This window comes from Poromitra crassiceps, assembly GCF_964638095.1.
Source record: "Poromitra crassiceps genome assembly, chromosome: 7".
NCBI classification, from domain to species: Eukaryota; Metazoa; Chordata; class Actinopteri; order Beryciformes; family Melamphaidae; genus Poromitra; species Poromitra crassiceps.
The window spans coordinates 40,731,294-40,749,132 of record NC_139628.1 but is presented as its reverse complement, the minus strand read 5'-3'; the positions used below and the strand labels follow the sequence as shown (position 1 = coordinate 40,749,132).

Below are 17,839 nucleotides of genomic sequence, written 5' to 3'. Positions count from 1 at the left end.
ATTAATCTTTACTAGCAACCCAGAACAACGACTCACTGTTTACTCACTGTATACTCACTAATGCCCCCCACACTTCCGAAATGGTATTGCACCTACATTTTCGGTTTTCCAAAGACAGAAAAGTGGATTTTATGCAACAATTTGGAAGAGTCAACTATATGTCATTAAAAGAAGAGGATGTTGCGCATCGGATAGCGTCTTCACTTCACGTTTTTGGCTCAGGTAAGGGTTGGCTTTTATACCTAGACGTGAGAGCGGCACAATTGTTTGATGGGAAATGCGTTGACGTTCACCGGGCGCTAATGCTCAGTATGAGCGAGAAGCGCCCGGCTAGCGGGATAAGTCTGCTCTCTGTTCTTCAAGTCCCCGCCCCCTGCAAAAGACACTCTCAAATCTGATTTGGGTGATCAGCGCGTCCACACTGAAGTCACATCAGTCGGAAGCAGATTGGAAACTACCTGTGGTTTGGTGAACCACATATGGCATAAGTGACACAAATCAGACTTGGAGCGTCCAGACTCATAAAACCAATCTGGATAGAATCATTAATAGGTCATTAAAGTTCACAAATCTGATTTGGCCTCCTAGTCTGAACATGGCCTTAGTCTCTAGACTGAGTACCGAGTCTATTACTTCCCTAATTCTATTGCCTCTGTTTTTCAGGATTTAAGAATGACAGTCTTGTTTTCAGCATTTATGGAGGGGCATGGGGATTTACTACAGTCACCCTCCCACCCTCCCCCCTCTCTCTTGCTTGCAGATAGCAAATACCTTTATTATTATCATTCTCGCTCTCCCCCCCCCCCCCCCCTCTCTCTCTCTCTCTCTCGTGGTTTGGGTGTGGTCAGGCCCAGTTGAACACAAGCTCAGAGGAACTTAGCTAAAACCAGACCTTATCGCTGGAGATATCATAAACACACATGCAACGACACATACTCACACACACACACACACATGCATGCATGCACGCACGCGAGCGCGCGCACACACACACACACACACACACACACACACATGCAGTGGGAGAAATGCCTGGAGCTTGTTTATGTTTGGGATGCTGCTGGCTGAATGGTTTCAGGGGAAACACATACAAACACACCAGAGACATGATCGTCAGACACGAGGCAAACACTACGAGATTTACCACATTATCAGCCACAATTTCCTCCTACAATAAACTGAATTTTCTCACTGTACTTGACTGCATGCCATTGTCTTCTACATGCATATTTTTTTTTTCAGAACAATGATGAAATTAAAATGGCGTGTTTGTGTGTGTTTTCTGCAGGTAAAATCAACATACAGTAGTATCATCTGTGTGTGTGTGTGTGTGTGTGTGTGTGTGTGTGTGTGTGCGCGTGTGCGTGTGCGTATGTGCGTGCGTGCGTGTGCGCGTATGTGCGTGTGCGGATGCACATGTGTGTTGTGTGTCTCTTCCCTGTAGGTGACCGGTACATCGTGGCAGACTGTGGAGGGGGAACAGTAGACCTGACTGTCCACCAGATAGAGCAGCCACAGGGAACACTGAAAGAGCTCTACAAGGCTTCAGGTGCAACACCTCGGACCCTCCATACAGCCACTTTTACCACCCACTAATAAAATCCATTCATATAAGCAAGCTTACAATCCACATAACATAATTTTTTTTGTCTGAAAATCTGTGGAGAATGTGTGAATTTGTGCAGACAGGTTATTTGTTGTAACATCTTACAGCAAACATTTTATCATTGAATAGATGTTGATATGACCACCTGCACTTGTGTAAAATTAGGCAAAATACTAACTTTTAATATATCAAATAAAAGAGGCAAATACAACTTAACTTATTCACACTTAGAATGATAACTATAAAGATTCCCCCTCTCTTCCTCCCCTCCCTTTCTCTCCTCCTCTCCAACTCTCTCTCCTCCTCTCCCAGGCGGTCCTTATGGGGCGGTGGGGGTGGATCTGGCGTTCGAGGCCATGCTGTGCCAGATCTTCGGGCAGGACTTCATCCAGAGCTTCCGGGCCCGTCGGCCGGCGGCCTGGGTGGACCTCACCATCGCCTTCGAGGCCCGCAAGCGCACGGCCACGCCCGGCCGGGCCAACGCCCTCAACATCTCCCTGCCCTTCTCCTTCATCGACTACTACAAGAGGCACCGCGGACAGAGCGTCGAGACGGCTCTGAGGAGGAGCAAGTGAGTCTGTGTTTGTGTGTGTTAGAGAGAGAGGGAGGGGGAGAGGGAGAGAGAGGGAGAGTTAGAGAGAGAAAGAGAGAGGAGAGAGAGTGGGAGGGGGAGAGAGAGGGAGGGTGAGAGAGAGAAGGAGGGAGGGAGAGAGGGAGATGGAGAATTGTTTTATTTGCGTGATGTTTTCAAATTAACTAGAAACTCTACAACATTTTCAAATCAACCAACATTTTCAAAATTCCGTTGGAAAATGTCTGTTAATCTGAAATGTCGATATGAAACATATTTTTTATTCACAAACAAATGAATGTTGACATGTTGAATGTCACAAACTGCCAACATTTTTGCTCTGGCGCCTGGGTTGTATGTGTGTGTGTGTGTGTGTGTGTGTGTGTGTGTGTCAGTATGAACATAGTGAAATGGTCGTCCCAGGGGATGCTGCGGTTGACCCAGGAGGCCATGAACGAGCTCTTCCAGCCCACCATCAGCAACATCGTCAAGCACATCGGTGTGAGACACACACACACACACACACACACACACACACACACACACACACACACACACACACGGTACAGCCCTTTCTCTTTCCTAGTTGTAATGCGAGCATAGTAATCATGACCTTTGACCTTTAAACACAAGAGGTGTTCAAGTCTGTTAGCCGTTTGGAGCCATTTAGTCGAACTCTGGCGCTTTTACTCCATAGTTCTGTTACTTTTTGGTGAGAACCATGCCATTTGAACTACAAATAACCGCACGAAGATCCCTGAAAATGCTAGAAAAATGCCCTTCCTGGTATTAAATAACTCACATTGCACAGATGCAATCAGAGCTATGGGATTGATTTTCTATAGTGTGTATGTTCGCTGAGCACAAAAGAGTGAGAAGCAAGGCCGAGACTGTCCATCATCTCCTCCTTTCTCATCCCTCCCTCCTCCCTCCGCTTGACAGAGGAGTTGATGGCGAAGCCGGAGGTGCGCGGGGTGCGCTTCCTCTTCCTGGTGGGAGGCTTCGCCGAGTCGCCCATGCTGCAGAAAGCGGTCCAGAATGCACTGGGGCATATGTGCCGCATCATCATCCCCCAGGACGTGGGTCTGACCATACTGAAGGGAGCTGTGCTTTTCGGCCTGGACCCCACTGTGGTGAGGGCGCTCGAATACCTGACAGGCCTAGAGCAGTGGGTCCCTAAACCGGGTCCTGGAGAGGGTTTCAGGGGTTCCCCAGCAAATGTCACTATTCATTCACTTTAAGTTAAGGCTCAGGGAGAATGTACAGTATGACCGATCAGTGGTTTCACTGAATTCAGATTTCCTTTGAAATTCAGTTTTACAACATTCAAGTCAACGTTTCAATTCAATTTAAAAACAGTTTCAAGATTAGCTTTACATGTAGTTAAAATTTCTGTGTGTGCCAACATCCAGGTACCTAGGAAAAGCTGTGGGTTCTGTGGGTGGGACTTGTTTGAGGTACGTTTGATTTACTAGCACTGTTCTGTCTCAAGTCACCTTCTGGCACCAAAGACCAGCCAATAGCAGATGGCACGCTTTGTCCCTTTAGACATCAGGCTTCACACAGATTTGGTTTGATGTCAAGTCTATCTTTAACATTTTATTTGCCCCAGGTCCGCGTCCGTCGCTGCCCGCTCACCTATGGCGTGGGCGTGCTGAACCGCTTTGTGGAGGGCCGCCACCCGCGCGACAAGCTGCTCATCAAAGACGGCCGCGAGTGGTGCACCGACATCCTCGACCGCTTCGTCTCCGTCGACCAATCGGTGGCTCTCGGCGAGGTGGTGAGGCGAAGCTACACGCCAGCTCGCCTGGGCCAGCGGAAAATCATCATCAACATCTACTGCAGCGCGACGGACGACGTCACCTACATCTCCGACCCCGGGGTCAGGAAGTGCGGCACGATAACGCTGGACCTCCCGGAACCGCTCCCGGTACCGGGAGCGACGGGAGGGGCGGGAGCAACTGCAGAGAGGAGGGAGATCAGAGCGACCATGCAGTTTGGAGACACGGAGATCAAAGTCATGGCCGTCGACATCATGTCCAGCCGCTCCGTCCGAGCGTCCATAGACTTCCTGTCCAACTGAGGAGGAGCAGGAAGTGGAGACGAGCATAAAAACATTTAGATATCTGATTCCAGGGATGTGCTGAAAGTAATATGAAATATATGAGGGGGAAAATAACGGTACTTTGGGAGTAGGCCCCATATGGTTTCTGGATAGAATGGGAGCTTTGCGTTTCCAAAGGGAAGTCGTGCCTTAGGACAGTTCCTGTCCCAGAATTCACACATTCATACAGTTACTCTTTAGCAGGGTAGAACACGAGACAGACATTTTTGAACTCTCAATCCCTAAAAAACATTCCTTAACGCTGTTATTATCTCCTCAACCACTGAAGGGCACAGAGTTTGTCGCTCCATCTAAATGCTGTGGAGGCTTTTCCTGCCGAGAAAATACTCTCATGCAAGTTGGAGGCTTAATTCACCCGGGCCAAGCAGCATTTAGGCTCCAGAAGGGACTCTACACCTACTACCTAGAGTGAGGCTCACCATGTTCAGTGTTTAATATTGGGAGCATTGCCTTTTCCCTCATGTAATGATACAGGCATTATTCCAATGTTTTGAGTTGATACCTCATTGTATTGCTATCCTGGATACTTCAACCTGGATTGCAGCTGTTCATTGTAGGATAGTTGTGATTCAGCTCCACCTAGTGGGCAAAGGACCAAACTACCGTCTTGGAATGCATAATAAGCTCTCTGGTTCCATCTATCTCAAGTGTAGTGTGGGTCGTACAGGAAAAGACTTGAATCATTACACGCAATCTTCTGAATGTGTCTCAGTACATGTTGCCTCCAGATCCGGGTGGAACAGCGTTGTCGGTGTTTGTTTTATACCACATGGAGTTCCAAATGGGCGGGGTTCACCACATCAGGACAGCTCAGTTAGTGTTAGAAAAGCTGTCACTCACATAAAAGCATACTAAACTGACTTTTAGATTTTCTGATTGTCAAAACATTCAGACATTCATTGTTTTGTCCCATGCATCTGACACCTTAGTAGGTTAAATCGTAAAAAGTCATTTGCAAACATTATTCTACCCAGATTTGGTTATGTAACTTTTTCAGTAGCAGCATGTACGGTAGGCTATGTGATAATAAGTAGAAATACGAGGAAGTAGCTATTTGTTTGATCACCAAACAGTGTTGCATTACATATTAGAGCTGCAACGATTGATCGATTAGTCGATCGACAGAAAATTATTTTTGATAATCGTTTTGAGTAATTTTTGTAAGGAAAAAAAAGCAAAATTGTCCAATTGCAGGTTATAAAATGTGAATATTTTCTGGTTTCTTTACTCCTCTATGAAAGTAAACTGAATATCTTTGGGTTGTGGACAAAACAAGATTTGAGGACGTCATGGGCTTTGGGCAACAAGGACATTTTTCACCATTTTGTAGACCAAACAACTAATCGAGAAAATAATCGTCAGATTTATCGATAATGAAAATAATTGTTAGTTGCAGCCCTACATCATATTATGTTCATGTTATGTCTGTATGGGCTGAACAGTTTGACAGTCTCAAGATTTGCACCTGGGTTAATCTGAACCTGGAACATAATAATATCCAACCGCAAACCTGAGCCCAAATCAGAATAAGGGCTTCAATTGTTAGTCATATTTTTCAAAAGAAAACATTGACTGGGTCTTAGCACAAGCCTGAGCGGGACTGAAAGTCAAGCTCTGATAAGTGCAAATGCAGATTAACTAGAGTCACTTATTTCCAATGTGAGCCACTATCAAAGAAATGCTGGTGGGTGTGAGTTGGCACAAAGTACCACATGCATTCATCTTGTTCAGAGAGGATGAAGTGAAACCAGCCACTGTGTATCACCTTCTAAGATCTGCATCTCATTTGCATTGTGTATGCTGTAATCAATTGTATCCAACTACTTTCTGTATAAAATAAGAAGCTTGCCGACCGATGTACCAGGCTGAACTTGCACTTTGCTGACCTTTTAACTTGTCTGTTCCTTTAATGACTTCTCTTCTCTGTTAGTTTTCTGCTTTGTACAGGTTCCTTCTATTCAATAGGTTCTTTATATTTTCCATTGTAATAATAAAGCAATAATTTTACCTTTAACACTCAATTTCTTTTTCCACTATAGGACGAATCAGCGTGAGGTCACAGCCACCAAGAAATGCGGAACCCCGGAGCAGTTGACTAGTATGAGACGTTCCCAACGTTAATATCTCAAAAACTATACATCACATTGCTTATATTTTGACATTTTGAGTGAGAGCAGAAGTAGCTCAAGAGTTTGATGTATAATATATACATGTCATGTTAAGGTTGTGTGAACTGTCGGTTTTTAAAATGTAAACAGGGTCAGCCGGCTAGAGTCAAGACGCTCAAGCTCCATATGGTTCCATTGCCGTTGCCACCCAGTGACGCAGTTTGTTTACCAAAATGCTGCTTGGATGATCCCTCATATATAATAAAATGCACTATCATGAAGCATCATATTACTTATACACTTAATACTTATATACTATAAAAGGAGGAAAAGGGTCCTGTGTCTGCATAAATGTATCTCCCCAAAGGGTTGGCCAATCAATCTGAAACTGCACATGGGCAGGGACAAAGCTGATTTCCCCAAATGTAAGCTCTTTATTAGCATTTTTGGCAAGTCTGCCAAAAGGCAAGAGTTGTAGTGTGCACATCCCAGACCCCGGGAATGGACTAGTATACTCGTCATATTGGGGCAAAAAAACAGTCAACAGTACTATTTCAGCCGTGGATTTATTGATAACAATGGTCCAATAAATACTTCCACACAGCATAACCAATAAGAACTGGTTAAGAACTGCTCAAAAACCTATCAGTGCTTTGCTTTTCCACACGTTACAAAATGGCGAAGAAGGGTGAGAGAGCTGGGGCGGCCTCAAGGCGACAGGAGTGCGTGTCTGTTTCAAAACAAAGGGGGCGTTGCTATCATTCTCCCTACGTTTCAATATGGTGGTAGATGTTTTCTCAGCAAAAGGGCAACATTTGGAAAGATAGTGCTTGATGATAGATTCACACACACCATCAAGCAGCAACACAAAGAAACTGAAACAGGAGACTTAACAAAGCCTCAGTAACAAAACACTACGGATGAAAGACTAGATAAAGAAAGCAGAGGAAACGTCAACCATCTTTGCCAAAGTCCGAATAACCGTTCTTGAAATCGCTAGTTGAATTTTTTTTCCTTTTCGTTTGTATGAGCGTGTTCCCCTATGACTGGTTCTATCACCCCATTTTAAACTGCATTCAAAACCCATCGCAGGTAAAAGATGCAAGCAACTAAGGTGCAAAGCCATATTTCAACATAGGTTTAAATACAGAAGAATTCCAATTTACCAACAAACTTAACAAAATGGTTTTCCTAACAAACATAATGGAGGTTGTTTGAGTTCCATCAGATTATAGTGCTTTTTGTGTAATTACATCTTTGCTTACATGTAGCTTGGAACCCTATTACATCTACCTGCACTGGGATTTTAATGCCAGCTCTAAAATGAGGCTTCACTCCCCCGCTCTGTCTAGTGAGCATGGGGTCTCCCGCGGCCCCTGCCCCTGCCGGCGCCCCCTGGCGGTCCGTCCATGCTGCTGCGGGGGTTCTTGATGGTCTCGTCGACAGACAGGATGAGGCAGGCCGCCTCCGAGGCTGCTGTCAGAGCGTTGATCCGCACGATGGACGGCTCCCACACGCACGCCACGTAGTTGTCTGCGATGTCCTCGTTGTTGATGTCCACGCCGTACCACATGCCGCCCTGCAGACAGAGAGGACACATGAACATAGTCTCTCTAGGCCAGGGGTCCCCAAGATTTGGGGGAGGGGGGTCATTGCACCAATAAATAAATAAAACGTATATGCAGGCGTTGCAGTATACTGTTTACTTCCAACTTCCTAGGTGTTCACTTTAGCCAGATTGATCAAGATTATTGAACAACATTGGGCGGCTGTGGCTCAGGAGGTAGAGAGGGTCGTCTACTAATCAGAAGGTCGGTGGTTCAATCCCCGGCTCCTCCAGTCCGCATGTCGAAGTGTCCTTGGGCAAGACAGTGAACCCCAAATTGCTCCCGATGGCTGTGCCAGCAGCTTGCCGCCTTCGGTGTGTGAATGTAGGCACATTGTAAAGCGCTTTGGATAAAAGCGCTGTATAAATGCAGTCCATTTACCATTTACCAATTAATATAATAGGGTGGGGCAGTAGTGTCTGCCATGCACACTTTCTCCATCTCACCTCTCACACACACACAGTTTTGACACTTGGCAAGACCCGCCCTATTGTCTTCTGACTGGGTAGTACTAATGATGACGTAATCCTAGATTCGCTGGTGACCCATACACCCCCACCCATGAAAACATCCCCTGGACGAATCACAGGAGTCAGCCAAATTGACATGAAAAAAGCGGGATGCATCGTAAAGCGCCGTGGTTGCATCCATGTTTCTAGTTCTCCTGGTGTGTCTGGGGCTTAACTGACAATGAGATAAATTCTAGAGTGCAACACTTCTTTATTTCTGCTTTCCATTGGTACCATTTCTACAATTATACATATCTACAAAGATATGCATGTGTGTGTGTGTGTGTGTGTGTGTGTGTGTGTGTGTGCATTCCCCACCTGTGCGTGCTTGGCTCGGAGCTTGTTCAGGATGTTGGTGGCGTCGAAGCCGGCGTTGTCGCACAGCTGTCGGGGGATGATCTCCAGGGCCTTGGCGTATGCTCCGATCAGCAGCTGCTGCTTGCCGGGAATGGTCCTGGAATAATCCCGCAGGTACTTGGACAGCTCCATCTCTATGGCTCCTCCACCCGCCACAATGGAGTCGTTCTGGAAATGGATCAAATGCAGACCAGTTAAACAGGTTTCGGGATTTGAACACTGGAAAAAAAGCGGCACGAAATGCTTGAGCTTAAAGGAGCTGTGTCGACAGGACGTGTGTATTTGAGAAGCCAGCGCCTTTCTGCAATTCATTATCTATGTGGTAAGGATGCACTAGGAGTGCTGCTCTTTCCAGGACTGCACCTGGCGTTTAAGCGCTCTTGGCGCTTGGCGGCTAGTGTTTTTGGGCGAAGTGCTCTGGGCGTCTCAAGCTGGAAAAAGTTCAACGGGCTGCTCGTCAATGTCCGTCCTCCTACCCGTTCTCCTGGTAGGGGGATCTTAAAACTCCGCTGCTGCCAGAATTGCCAATAATCTGGCTTTCATGTTTACAGTGCGAGCAATCAACAACAACAGACAAAACTAGCTGCTTACCGGCCGTGTGGCCGTTGCGTCCTGACCTGTAGCCTACTGCAACGGCAGGGAAACAAAAAACGCTCCGTGCGCTGTGGTCTGCACGCGTTGGAAACGCTCTGGACATGATTTCCAAAGCATTCTGATGTGAAAAACATGTTTCCTATGGACGCCAACAGTTATTCTTTGCAGTCAACAAACCACAATAACCTTGTGGAGATTCATAATGGCTTCTCACTCATTCACACAACACACCCTCTTATTTCTATGTAGTGTCAACCGACCTTGATGGCCCTGCGTACGATCATGATGGCGTCGTGCAGCGAGCGCTCCGTCTCCTCCATGAACTGCTCTGCTCCGCCCCTCAGGATGATGGTGCATGTCTGCGCTTTCGGACAGCCCCTAAAGAAGTTATACCTGCAGAGAGAGAGAGAGAGAGAGAGAGAAAGAGAGAGAGAGAGAGAGAGAGAGAGAGAGAGAGAGAGAGAGAACGGGCAAGTGTGATGATGTGCCTTTTTCTTTTCAAGAGGTTACTCTCTGGGGAGGATGGGACAAAAGTTGTGAAAACACACAGTACACTGATGTTGAACTTGTTTCTCTTACCTCTCTCCTCCGACCTGGACCTCCTCAAAAAGTTCACAGTGTCCCAGGACGTTGTTGTCGGTCATGGCACCTACAGAGGTCTGGATGGAGCCTCCGCAGGCCTGGAGGTCACATTACACACACACTCATTCAACAACCTTTCCATCTACATTTAGTACCAGTCCACAAATGCGGGTTTATAACACACGGCTGTGCGGTCCTCAACAAGTTATTTACATACAGTGGTGTACTGAGTATACGGTATGTGTGTGTCCACTGTCCAGGGCCCGAAATTAGAGCCCGCCACCCGCCAATGGCGGGCATATTTTAGCTTTGGCGAGTTAGGTTTGGCGTCTCTCCGCCACGTGGCGGGTCGCAAAATAGTCGTCATGTAATATTAAAACTGTGTGTAGCCGCCTGTGTCCACCTTAGCGTCTTTTTCCGACTGTTAAACGCTGGGAGTGCGCTGGGGAGCGCTGATCCCAGCCACAATACTGTATACAAGGAAGCAGTCTGAAATTAACGTTAGTTCAGGGCGGTAGTATAACACGAGTGCTTCCTGAGGCTGTTCCATTCTGGCTCTCCTGTATAGGCTACCAAACGTGACTCTGGAATGAAATGCAGTCGTCAATTTAGCGGAGGTAAATTGACAGCCTAACGTCGGGCGAATCAATCAATCAATGAATCAATCGCTCGCACTTGTTGCCGACACTCGTATGATACAGAATACTGTATATGAGGAGATAATAGTTATGCGGGTTTTGGTGCGCAGCTGGCTAACACGAGTGCTTTGTGAGACTGTTTCATTCTGGCTCTCCCGTATAGGCTACCAAACATGACTGGAGTGGAATGCTCAATGCAGTCGTCAATTTAGCGGAGGTAAAAAGCGTCTTTTAACCTCTGCTAAATAGACAGCCTACATCGGGCGAATCAATCAATGAATCAATCGCTCGCGCTTGTTGCCGAGCTCGTATGATGAGGAGATGAATCAAAATGCTTACCACCAATAAAGCCGGAGCCGAGAACGAGTGCAGGAGAGCTAACGCAGGTGCCAGGTTTGGAGTGGGAGAGAAAGGTCCGTAGCCCAAGTTGTGCGCTGTCTGCAGTGCACTGAGACTGTCGCAGTTATTACTTTTAGATGCGTTGTTTTTTTTTACAACAATTTAAGCTCAAGATTGACTTGACATGTATTGATAAGATTGACTTGACATGTATTGATTAATCAATCAATATATTAAAATAATTTGCTTCAAATTTTACTCTGGCCTCTTATTTAAGTGTGTATTTTCAACGTAATACCTTATCTACTTGAAATGTACTGAAAAAAATGGATATACGTGACACAAAAATGTTTTGGTTTTTTTTGGCCGGTAAGAAATATGCTTGACGGGTAGATGTTTTCCATCTACCCGCCACTGGCCGGTGGGCCAAAAAGTTAATTTCGGGCCCTGTGTGTGTCCTACCATCATGGTCCTCTTGAGGTCCTCCTCCTGGACCCTGCCAGCACAGAAAAGGTCTCTGTCGGCGAAGTATTGCGTAGCCACGTCACCGATGGGCAGCTTAGACAGAACCACCTTGGCTCCTGACTTGTGGATCTTCTCCAGTTTGTCATACAGGATGTTCCACTCTGCGTCCACGATGGCCTGGTAGTCCTGGGGAAAGCGAGAGGGCAGAGAGGGATTTAGGTGACAGGATTATCTTAAAATACGGTCAACTTAAAATAAGTGAGTGTTGTTGAAGGACAGTTCAACAGGAGAGCAAAAACCTGTGCCCTCTCCATTATCCGACGATCCATTAGCCTACACTGCCATCCAAAAAAAGCAAAGGAGTTTCTTTTCCAGTCCTCCAAAAATTTGAATGATCAAAAAGATTTTGTGAGAAACACCAGCATTGTGTGTTTGTAGACCGCATACCTCAACAGATTTCACCCGGACCTCAGCGTTCTCCTTCTCGGCCTTCAGCTCCAGCTCCACGTTGAGCAGAGCGATCTTTGGGCCGTCGTAGCGTTTGGGCTGCATCTCAAACCCGGCGTAGGAGAAGGTCTTCTTGAACGCGACCCCAGCCACGAGGTGGGAATCCTGGGGAGGTGGGGGGGTGGAGAATGTAGGGGAAGAAAAGGAAGTCAGGAGAGAAACGGAAAGAGGTGGCGAGGAAGAGATGACAGTTAACTGAACTAACATTATTGTAAACCTGAACACTGAAATACTGAGCTGAATGGAGGCAGAATTCAGAGAAACTTGTGTTCATGTGGGAATACAAGTTCTGCCAGTATCCAAACGTTTAACTGAAGAAACAAACCTCCAGCGCTCCTCCCTGGACCTTCTTCATGCCGATCATTTTCAGGGGCAGCAGCTCATCCAGAGTCATGACGGCGTCCACCACCATCTTGGAGAAGAACTCCTTCTGGCCGGCGATCAGTTTGGAGTTCAGGGCTGTGGCCGCGCACTTCTCCAGCAGCTGCCTCTGCTCTCTGAGGGGACGGAGGGAGACGTGTAAGCTCAGTCAAACTGCTCTTTCAACTGAATTCAGATGCTCCATGGGTAAACATGGCTGCCGTGTAAATGACAACTTGTGAGAGAGGGTGGGTGGAGAGTGAGCGCTCACTGTTTGTCGTCTTTCTTGACAGGGACGGAGATCTCCTTGATTTTTTTGACGGCGAGCCCGGTGGCGCAGCGGAAAGCTCGAATGATGGTTTGAGGGTGGAGGCCCTCCTCCACGTACGGCTTCAGCTGCTTCAGGAACTCTGCAGCCAGGAGAGTGACAGAGGTGGTGCCGTCTCCGACCTGGAGATAGAGGAATAGAAAGAAAGAACGTCTTATACCGGTCGGAGGTTGGAGAGATCACATTAATTGTGATAGACTGGATATAGGAAGGAACGGTCTCCATGGCCCAGGTCTTGCAATGGCCCTAGACAGTCCATGTCTGTTGACATGGAATTAACTGAAATTGCCTAAAAAAACCTCACACACACACCTCGGCATCCTGGGACCGAGCGATGTCCACCAGGGTCTTGGCTGCAGGGTGAACCACATCCAACAGTTTAAGGATGGTCGCTCCATCGTTGGAGATAGTGGCCTTACCTGGAAAACACACACACACACTTACTTGTGCCGCACAGTAATAAATACACATAGTTCCTCATATGCATATTTATAGCCTGTGCTGCTATGCGATCCCACCCCACCTCATAGCTGTTGTCATGCTGCATGTCTGTGTCTCTTTACACCGAGCTGATTGACAGGAATGATCAGGATTTTTGATGAGAATTGTATCCTATTGGTCACTAATCAGGTCTGATATTAAGATTCACAAAGTTTCCATGATGGAATGGAATACGCTTATTTCACATTACACCCAAATCAGCCATTTTGTGTCTAAAATGCAGGAAGTAACAATATAACAATTAGATGACATGCTGTTTGCTGTTCCTCCACTCAGGGCCTGAAATTAGAGCCCGCCACCCGCCAATGGCGGGCATATTTTAGGTTTGGCGAGTTAGGTTTGGCGTCTCTCCGCCACGTGGCGGGTCGCAAAATAGTCGTCATGTAATATTAAAACTGTGTGTAGCCGCCTGTGTCCACCAAGCGGCTTTTTCCGACTGTTAAACGCTGGGAGTGCGCTGGGGAGCACTGATCCCAGCCACAATATACAAGGAAGCAGTCTGAAATTAACGTTAGTTCAATGCAGTAGTATAACATGAGTGCTTCCTGAGGCTGTTCCATTCTGGCTCTCCGGTATAGGCTACCAAACGTGACTCTGGAATGAAATGCAGTAAATTGACAGCCGAACGTCGGGCGAATCAATCAATCAATCGCTCGCACTTGTTGCCGACACCACTCGTATGATACAGTAGAGGAGATAATAGTTATGTGTGTTTTGGTGCGCAGCTGGCTAACACGAGTGCTTTGTGAGACTGTTTCATTCTGGCTCTGCCCTTATAGGCTACCAAACATGACTGGAGTGGAATGGAATGCAGTCGTCAATTTAGCGGAGGTAAAAAGCGTCTTTTAACCTCTGCTAAATTGACAGCCTACATCGGGCGAATCAATCAATGAATCAATCGCTCGCGCTTGTTGCCGAGCTCGTATGATGAGGAGATTAATCAAAATGCTTACCACCAATAAAGCCGGAGCCGAGAACGAGTGCAGGAGAGCTAACGCAGGTGCCAGGTGTGAGTGGGAGAGAAAGGTGTGTAGCCCAAGTTGTGCGCTGTGCACTGAGACTGTCGCAGTTTACTTTTAGCTACGTTGTTTTTTTACAACAATTTAAGCTCAAGATTGACTTGACATGTATTGATAAGATTGACTTGACATGTATTGATTAATCAATCATCAATCAATATATTAAAATAATTTGCTTCAAATTTTACTCTGGCCTCTTATTTAAGTGTGTATTCTTCAATGTAATACCTTATCTACTTGAAATGTACTGAAAGCAATTGATATATATGGATATATGTGAGACAAAAATGCGTTTTTTTTTTTGGCTGGTAAGAAATATGCTTGGCGGGTAGATGTTTTCCATCTACCCGCCACTGGCCAGTGGGTCACAAAGTTAATTTCGGGCCCTGCCTCCACTGCAGGGAAATATACAATTTATGTCAGTGGATGCCATTTAATTTTTATCTCATGTTACTTCCTGCATTTTAGACACAAAATGGCTGCTTTGGGTGTAATGTGAAATAGGCTAATATCAGTCTCAACTGGCTCGCACTAGCATTGCCAGCAAAAGTCAACATGAAGATATTGTCAATTTCTCAGAAGCAAAGATAACATTTCCAAACTTTCTCTTTAAAACGGGAGGTATACGTACTTGTTTTTGGCTATGCTCCAAACGGACGCAGGATACGCGAGGTAGCCACCAAGCGCAGTTTGCGCACGGCACGCAAACATGTTAAAAGCAAGTACATCTCTACCCTAAGATGACTTCAGCAGCTATATATATTCCTCCCACAATCAACTTTTTTTCTCCATCTACTGCCCGTCACCCTCTCCTCACCTCTGGGGTCCACCATGAGTTTGTCCATCCCCCTGGGCCCCAGGGTGGTCCTGACCGCCTCAGCAATCACCTGGAAGAGAACGTAAAACAGTTAAAGAAGATTCAGACCCTCTTTCCTATATTCACAGCTAAAAAAAAACACACACAGATACAGACACAACCACGGGGCAAAGCGGTAGTTTTCTGACCTGACAGGCATTGATGTTGCTGATTAGCTGTGGAATGCCTTGAGATGTATCTGTCCCCTCCTTCAACAGGATCACTGGTGTGGGCTGGAAGGGATAGACAGATGAAGAGAGAGAAAGAGGGAAAGATGGAGCGCAAATGGAAGGACATGAGAAAGTCACAGGATATTAGAGAAAATATCAATCAAAGTAAATAAGTTATAAAAGCAAGAAATCTAAATCAACTATTGCCCGGAGATCATATCAACTACTTGCAGATAAATGTTGACATTTTGAATGTATCTATAGTTGGCTTGTAAATCAATATCTGATACCAGACACCAGCTTATAGCAGTGGCAACACTGGGCAGGTTGTTTAAAACAGTCATGTTCATTTGCATAATATATATACAGTATAATTATAAAATAGTATTGTGTACATAACAGGTACACCTAAGCACATAGTATTCAATTCAGACTACAGCAGTGCACCCAGGCTGCTCTCCTGACGCCTTTGTTGCCCATCACAAGCGGCTCTGACTGATGTTTAGATGCTCAATCAATACAGCTCACTGCGGTCAACTTAGAAACTTGCTTACATTATGTTTATTCATTTTGTCCAGTAGTATCTGTATTACTAACTCCTCCAGACAGCTATCTAGCCTCCTCGAACCTCGCAGACAAGCTAGCTGTTGTTTGATGTGTCTGATTTGTCCATTGCTGTGCATCAATCTCTTCCCAAGTCCAGCAGCCATAACGTTACACATCTCTCGACAGATAAAACAATCACTGTCCAGTTAATCAGCTAGTCTGGTGCAGTACAACAGCTACATGTCATGTAAGTTAGCCACCTATCGGCATTCACATTATCATCTGGCTAACCCATGGCTAACCTCAGTAACGTTACGTTGACAACCTGACTGACAAAGCCGCAATGAAAACTGACAGCCAGATATTGAAAGGACGATGCCAAGGCAAGCACAACTGCAAGACAAGTGAAGTGCATTATTATATTTTTATTCGTCAAACTCTCATTGTTAAGCGTGGACATCATATTATCAGCAATAATGTCATGCTAGCTAGCTCCATCGTTATAACGGCGTATCCGCCCATTGATGCCGGGGATGCTACAAGGCTATGAGGCTAACCATCTAGCGTTAGCTAACAATAAAATCGTTTACAAGGCTTTTTCTAAAAAATAATCGTTTCCCAAGAATGCCGACAACTAGCTTTACAGTTTAAGAGTAGACCAGATACATATACTGGCTGCCAAGGGAAGGATGGATGAGGATTTTAAGTTTGTCATAGGGGCATGAATGCTAAATCACTCACCATCATCTTTGCAGTTCCTTCGAGAAGAAACCACTGGCATCCAATCCCACAATGCTTTTCGAAAGGCGGAACTGTTGGGGGGGGGGGGGGGGTGTTCAAGAACATGCCGCACTTCCCATCGTTCTGTTTTGTATGATGCAGAGGTAAGTTATTGTTCAGCAGAACTGACAATATAGCTTTGTTTTCTGATATGGTTTAAACGTATACTATCTAGAATGATATCACACATTTATTGTATTACTATTTTCAATCAATATCTAGCCTATCTATCTATCTATCTATCTATCTATCTATCTATCTATCTATCTATCTATCTATCTATCTATCTATCTATCTATCTATCGCCTAGATAGATATAGATAGATAGATAGATAGATAGATAGACAGATAGATAGACAGATAGATAGATAGATAGATAGATAGATAGATAGATAGATAGATAGATAGATAGATAGATAGATAGATAGATAGATAGATAGATACATAGATAATTTGTCATCCTACCGGATGACAATAATAATAGGCTATGGGTAGAAGTATAGTAATTCTGTTTCAGAAGTCTGTTTACAATGTAACACTTTAGAATAACCATGTGTATTCTAAAACCTTTCAACCTAAATACTTCAGACCTGTTTCACAGTGATAAACACCACACAACAAGAGGATCATTTTATTCAAATTGCATTTGGACTTAACTTGACAGCATTTTTCACCTACTCTTTTAGTAATTGATCTTAAAATCTTTCAGAAAATCAACAGAAGGCTGGCATAGTCCTAAACAGTAAACACCTAAAATGAGCTAATTTTCAGTAGTGTTTCAACTTTAAAATAATTAACTCAGTTGTTCCCAACGTTTTCCGATGCCAATTTGGAAATCTCAAAAATCTCTGTGGCCCACCACATCTGACTGTAAACAGTACAGAGGTCAAATAATGCGTTTTCAGAGCACTTATTAATTTTAACGATTAAGGAGCTGTCCATCAGCACCACACATAAATCAGAAACTAAAAGTGAGGGGCTGTCTGCAATAGGCTAATTAATGAATAATTGATTACAAATTCAACAATGGTGAAATGCATTCTCATACATAGTAATACTAATAAAAAAATCACAAATATCGTAATGTTTTTGTTGCCCACTTGCAGTACCTTCGCGACCCACAAGTGGGCCCCTGGGCTCAGAGGTTGGGAATGGCTGAATTAACTTTGCTCTTATTCAAATCATTGTCAGCAAGCTCTGAACAAATATAACAAGTTATTATAACGTATAGGCCCATTTTGTGTCTAAAAGGCAGGAAGTAACACAGGTGC

General features: G+C 45.2%; 2 protein-coding genes across 2 annotated transcripts in view; one reads left to right on the top strand and one right to left on the bottom strand.

Annotated features, from left to right (window-relative positions):
* The window catches only part of hspa12b (heat shock protein 12B), a 25,705-nt gene extending 19,398 nt beyond the window's left edge, over positions 1–6,307 (top strand). Inside the window, exons 7-11 of the mRNA XM_083639766.1 lie at positions 1,445–1,549; positions 1,919–2,177; positions 2,573–2,676; positions 3,120–3,310; positions 3,790–6,307. Coding sequence (XP_083495892.1) covers positions 1,445–1,549; positions 1,919–2,177; positions 2,573–2,676; positions 3,120–3,310; positions 3,790–4,260 — 1,130 coding nt within the window. The 3' untranslated portion in view covers positions 4,261–6,307. The remainder of the gene's footprint in view (positions 1–1,444; positions 1,550–1,918; positions 2,178–2,572; positions 2,677–3,119; positions 3,311–3,789) is intronic.
* A 650-nt stretch (positions 6,308–6,957) lies between these two features.
* cct7 (chaperonin containing TCP1, subunit 7 (eta)) lies at positions 6,958–16,565 on the bottom strand. The gene is made up of 12 exons (XM_083639888.1): positions 16,530–16,565; positions 15,222–15,305; positions 15,034–15,103; positions 13,009–13,115; positions 12,640–12,818; positions 12,334–12,505; positions 11,949–12,113; positions 11,499–11,687; positions 10,057–10,157; positions 9,738–9,870; positions 8,845–9,051; positions 6,958–7,989 (listed from the first exon to the last, which is right to left on the bottom strand). The coding sequence occupies exons 1-12, from the start codon at positions 16,533–16,535 to the stop codon at positions 7,759–7,761; spliced, it is 1,644 nt and encodes a 547-aa protein (XP_083496014.1). The 5' UTR covers positions 16,536–16,565; the 3' UTR covers positions 6,958–7,758.
* Positions 16,566–17,839: the final 1,274 nt, after the last annotated feature.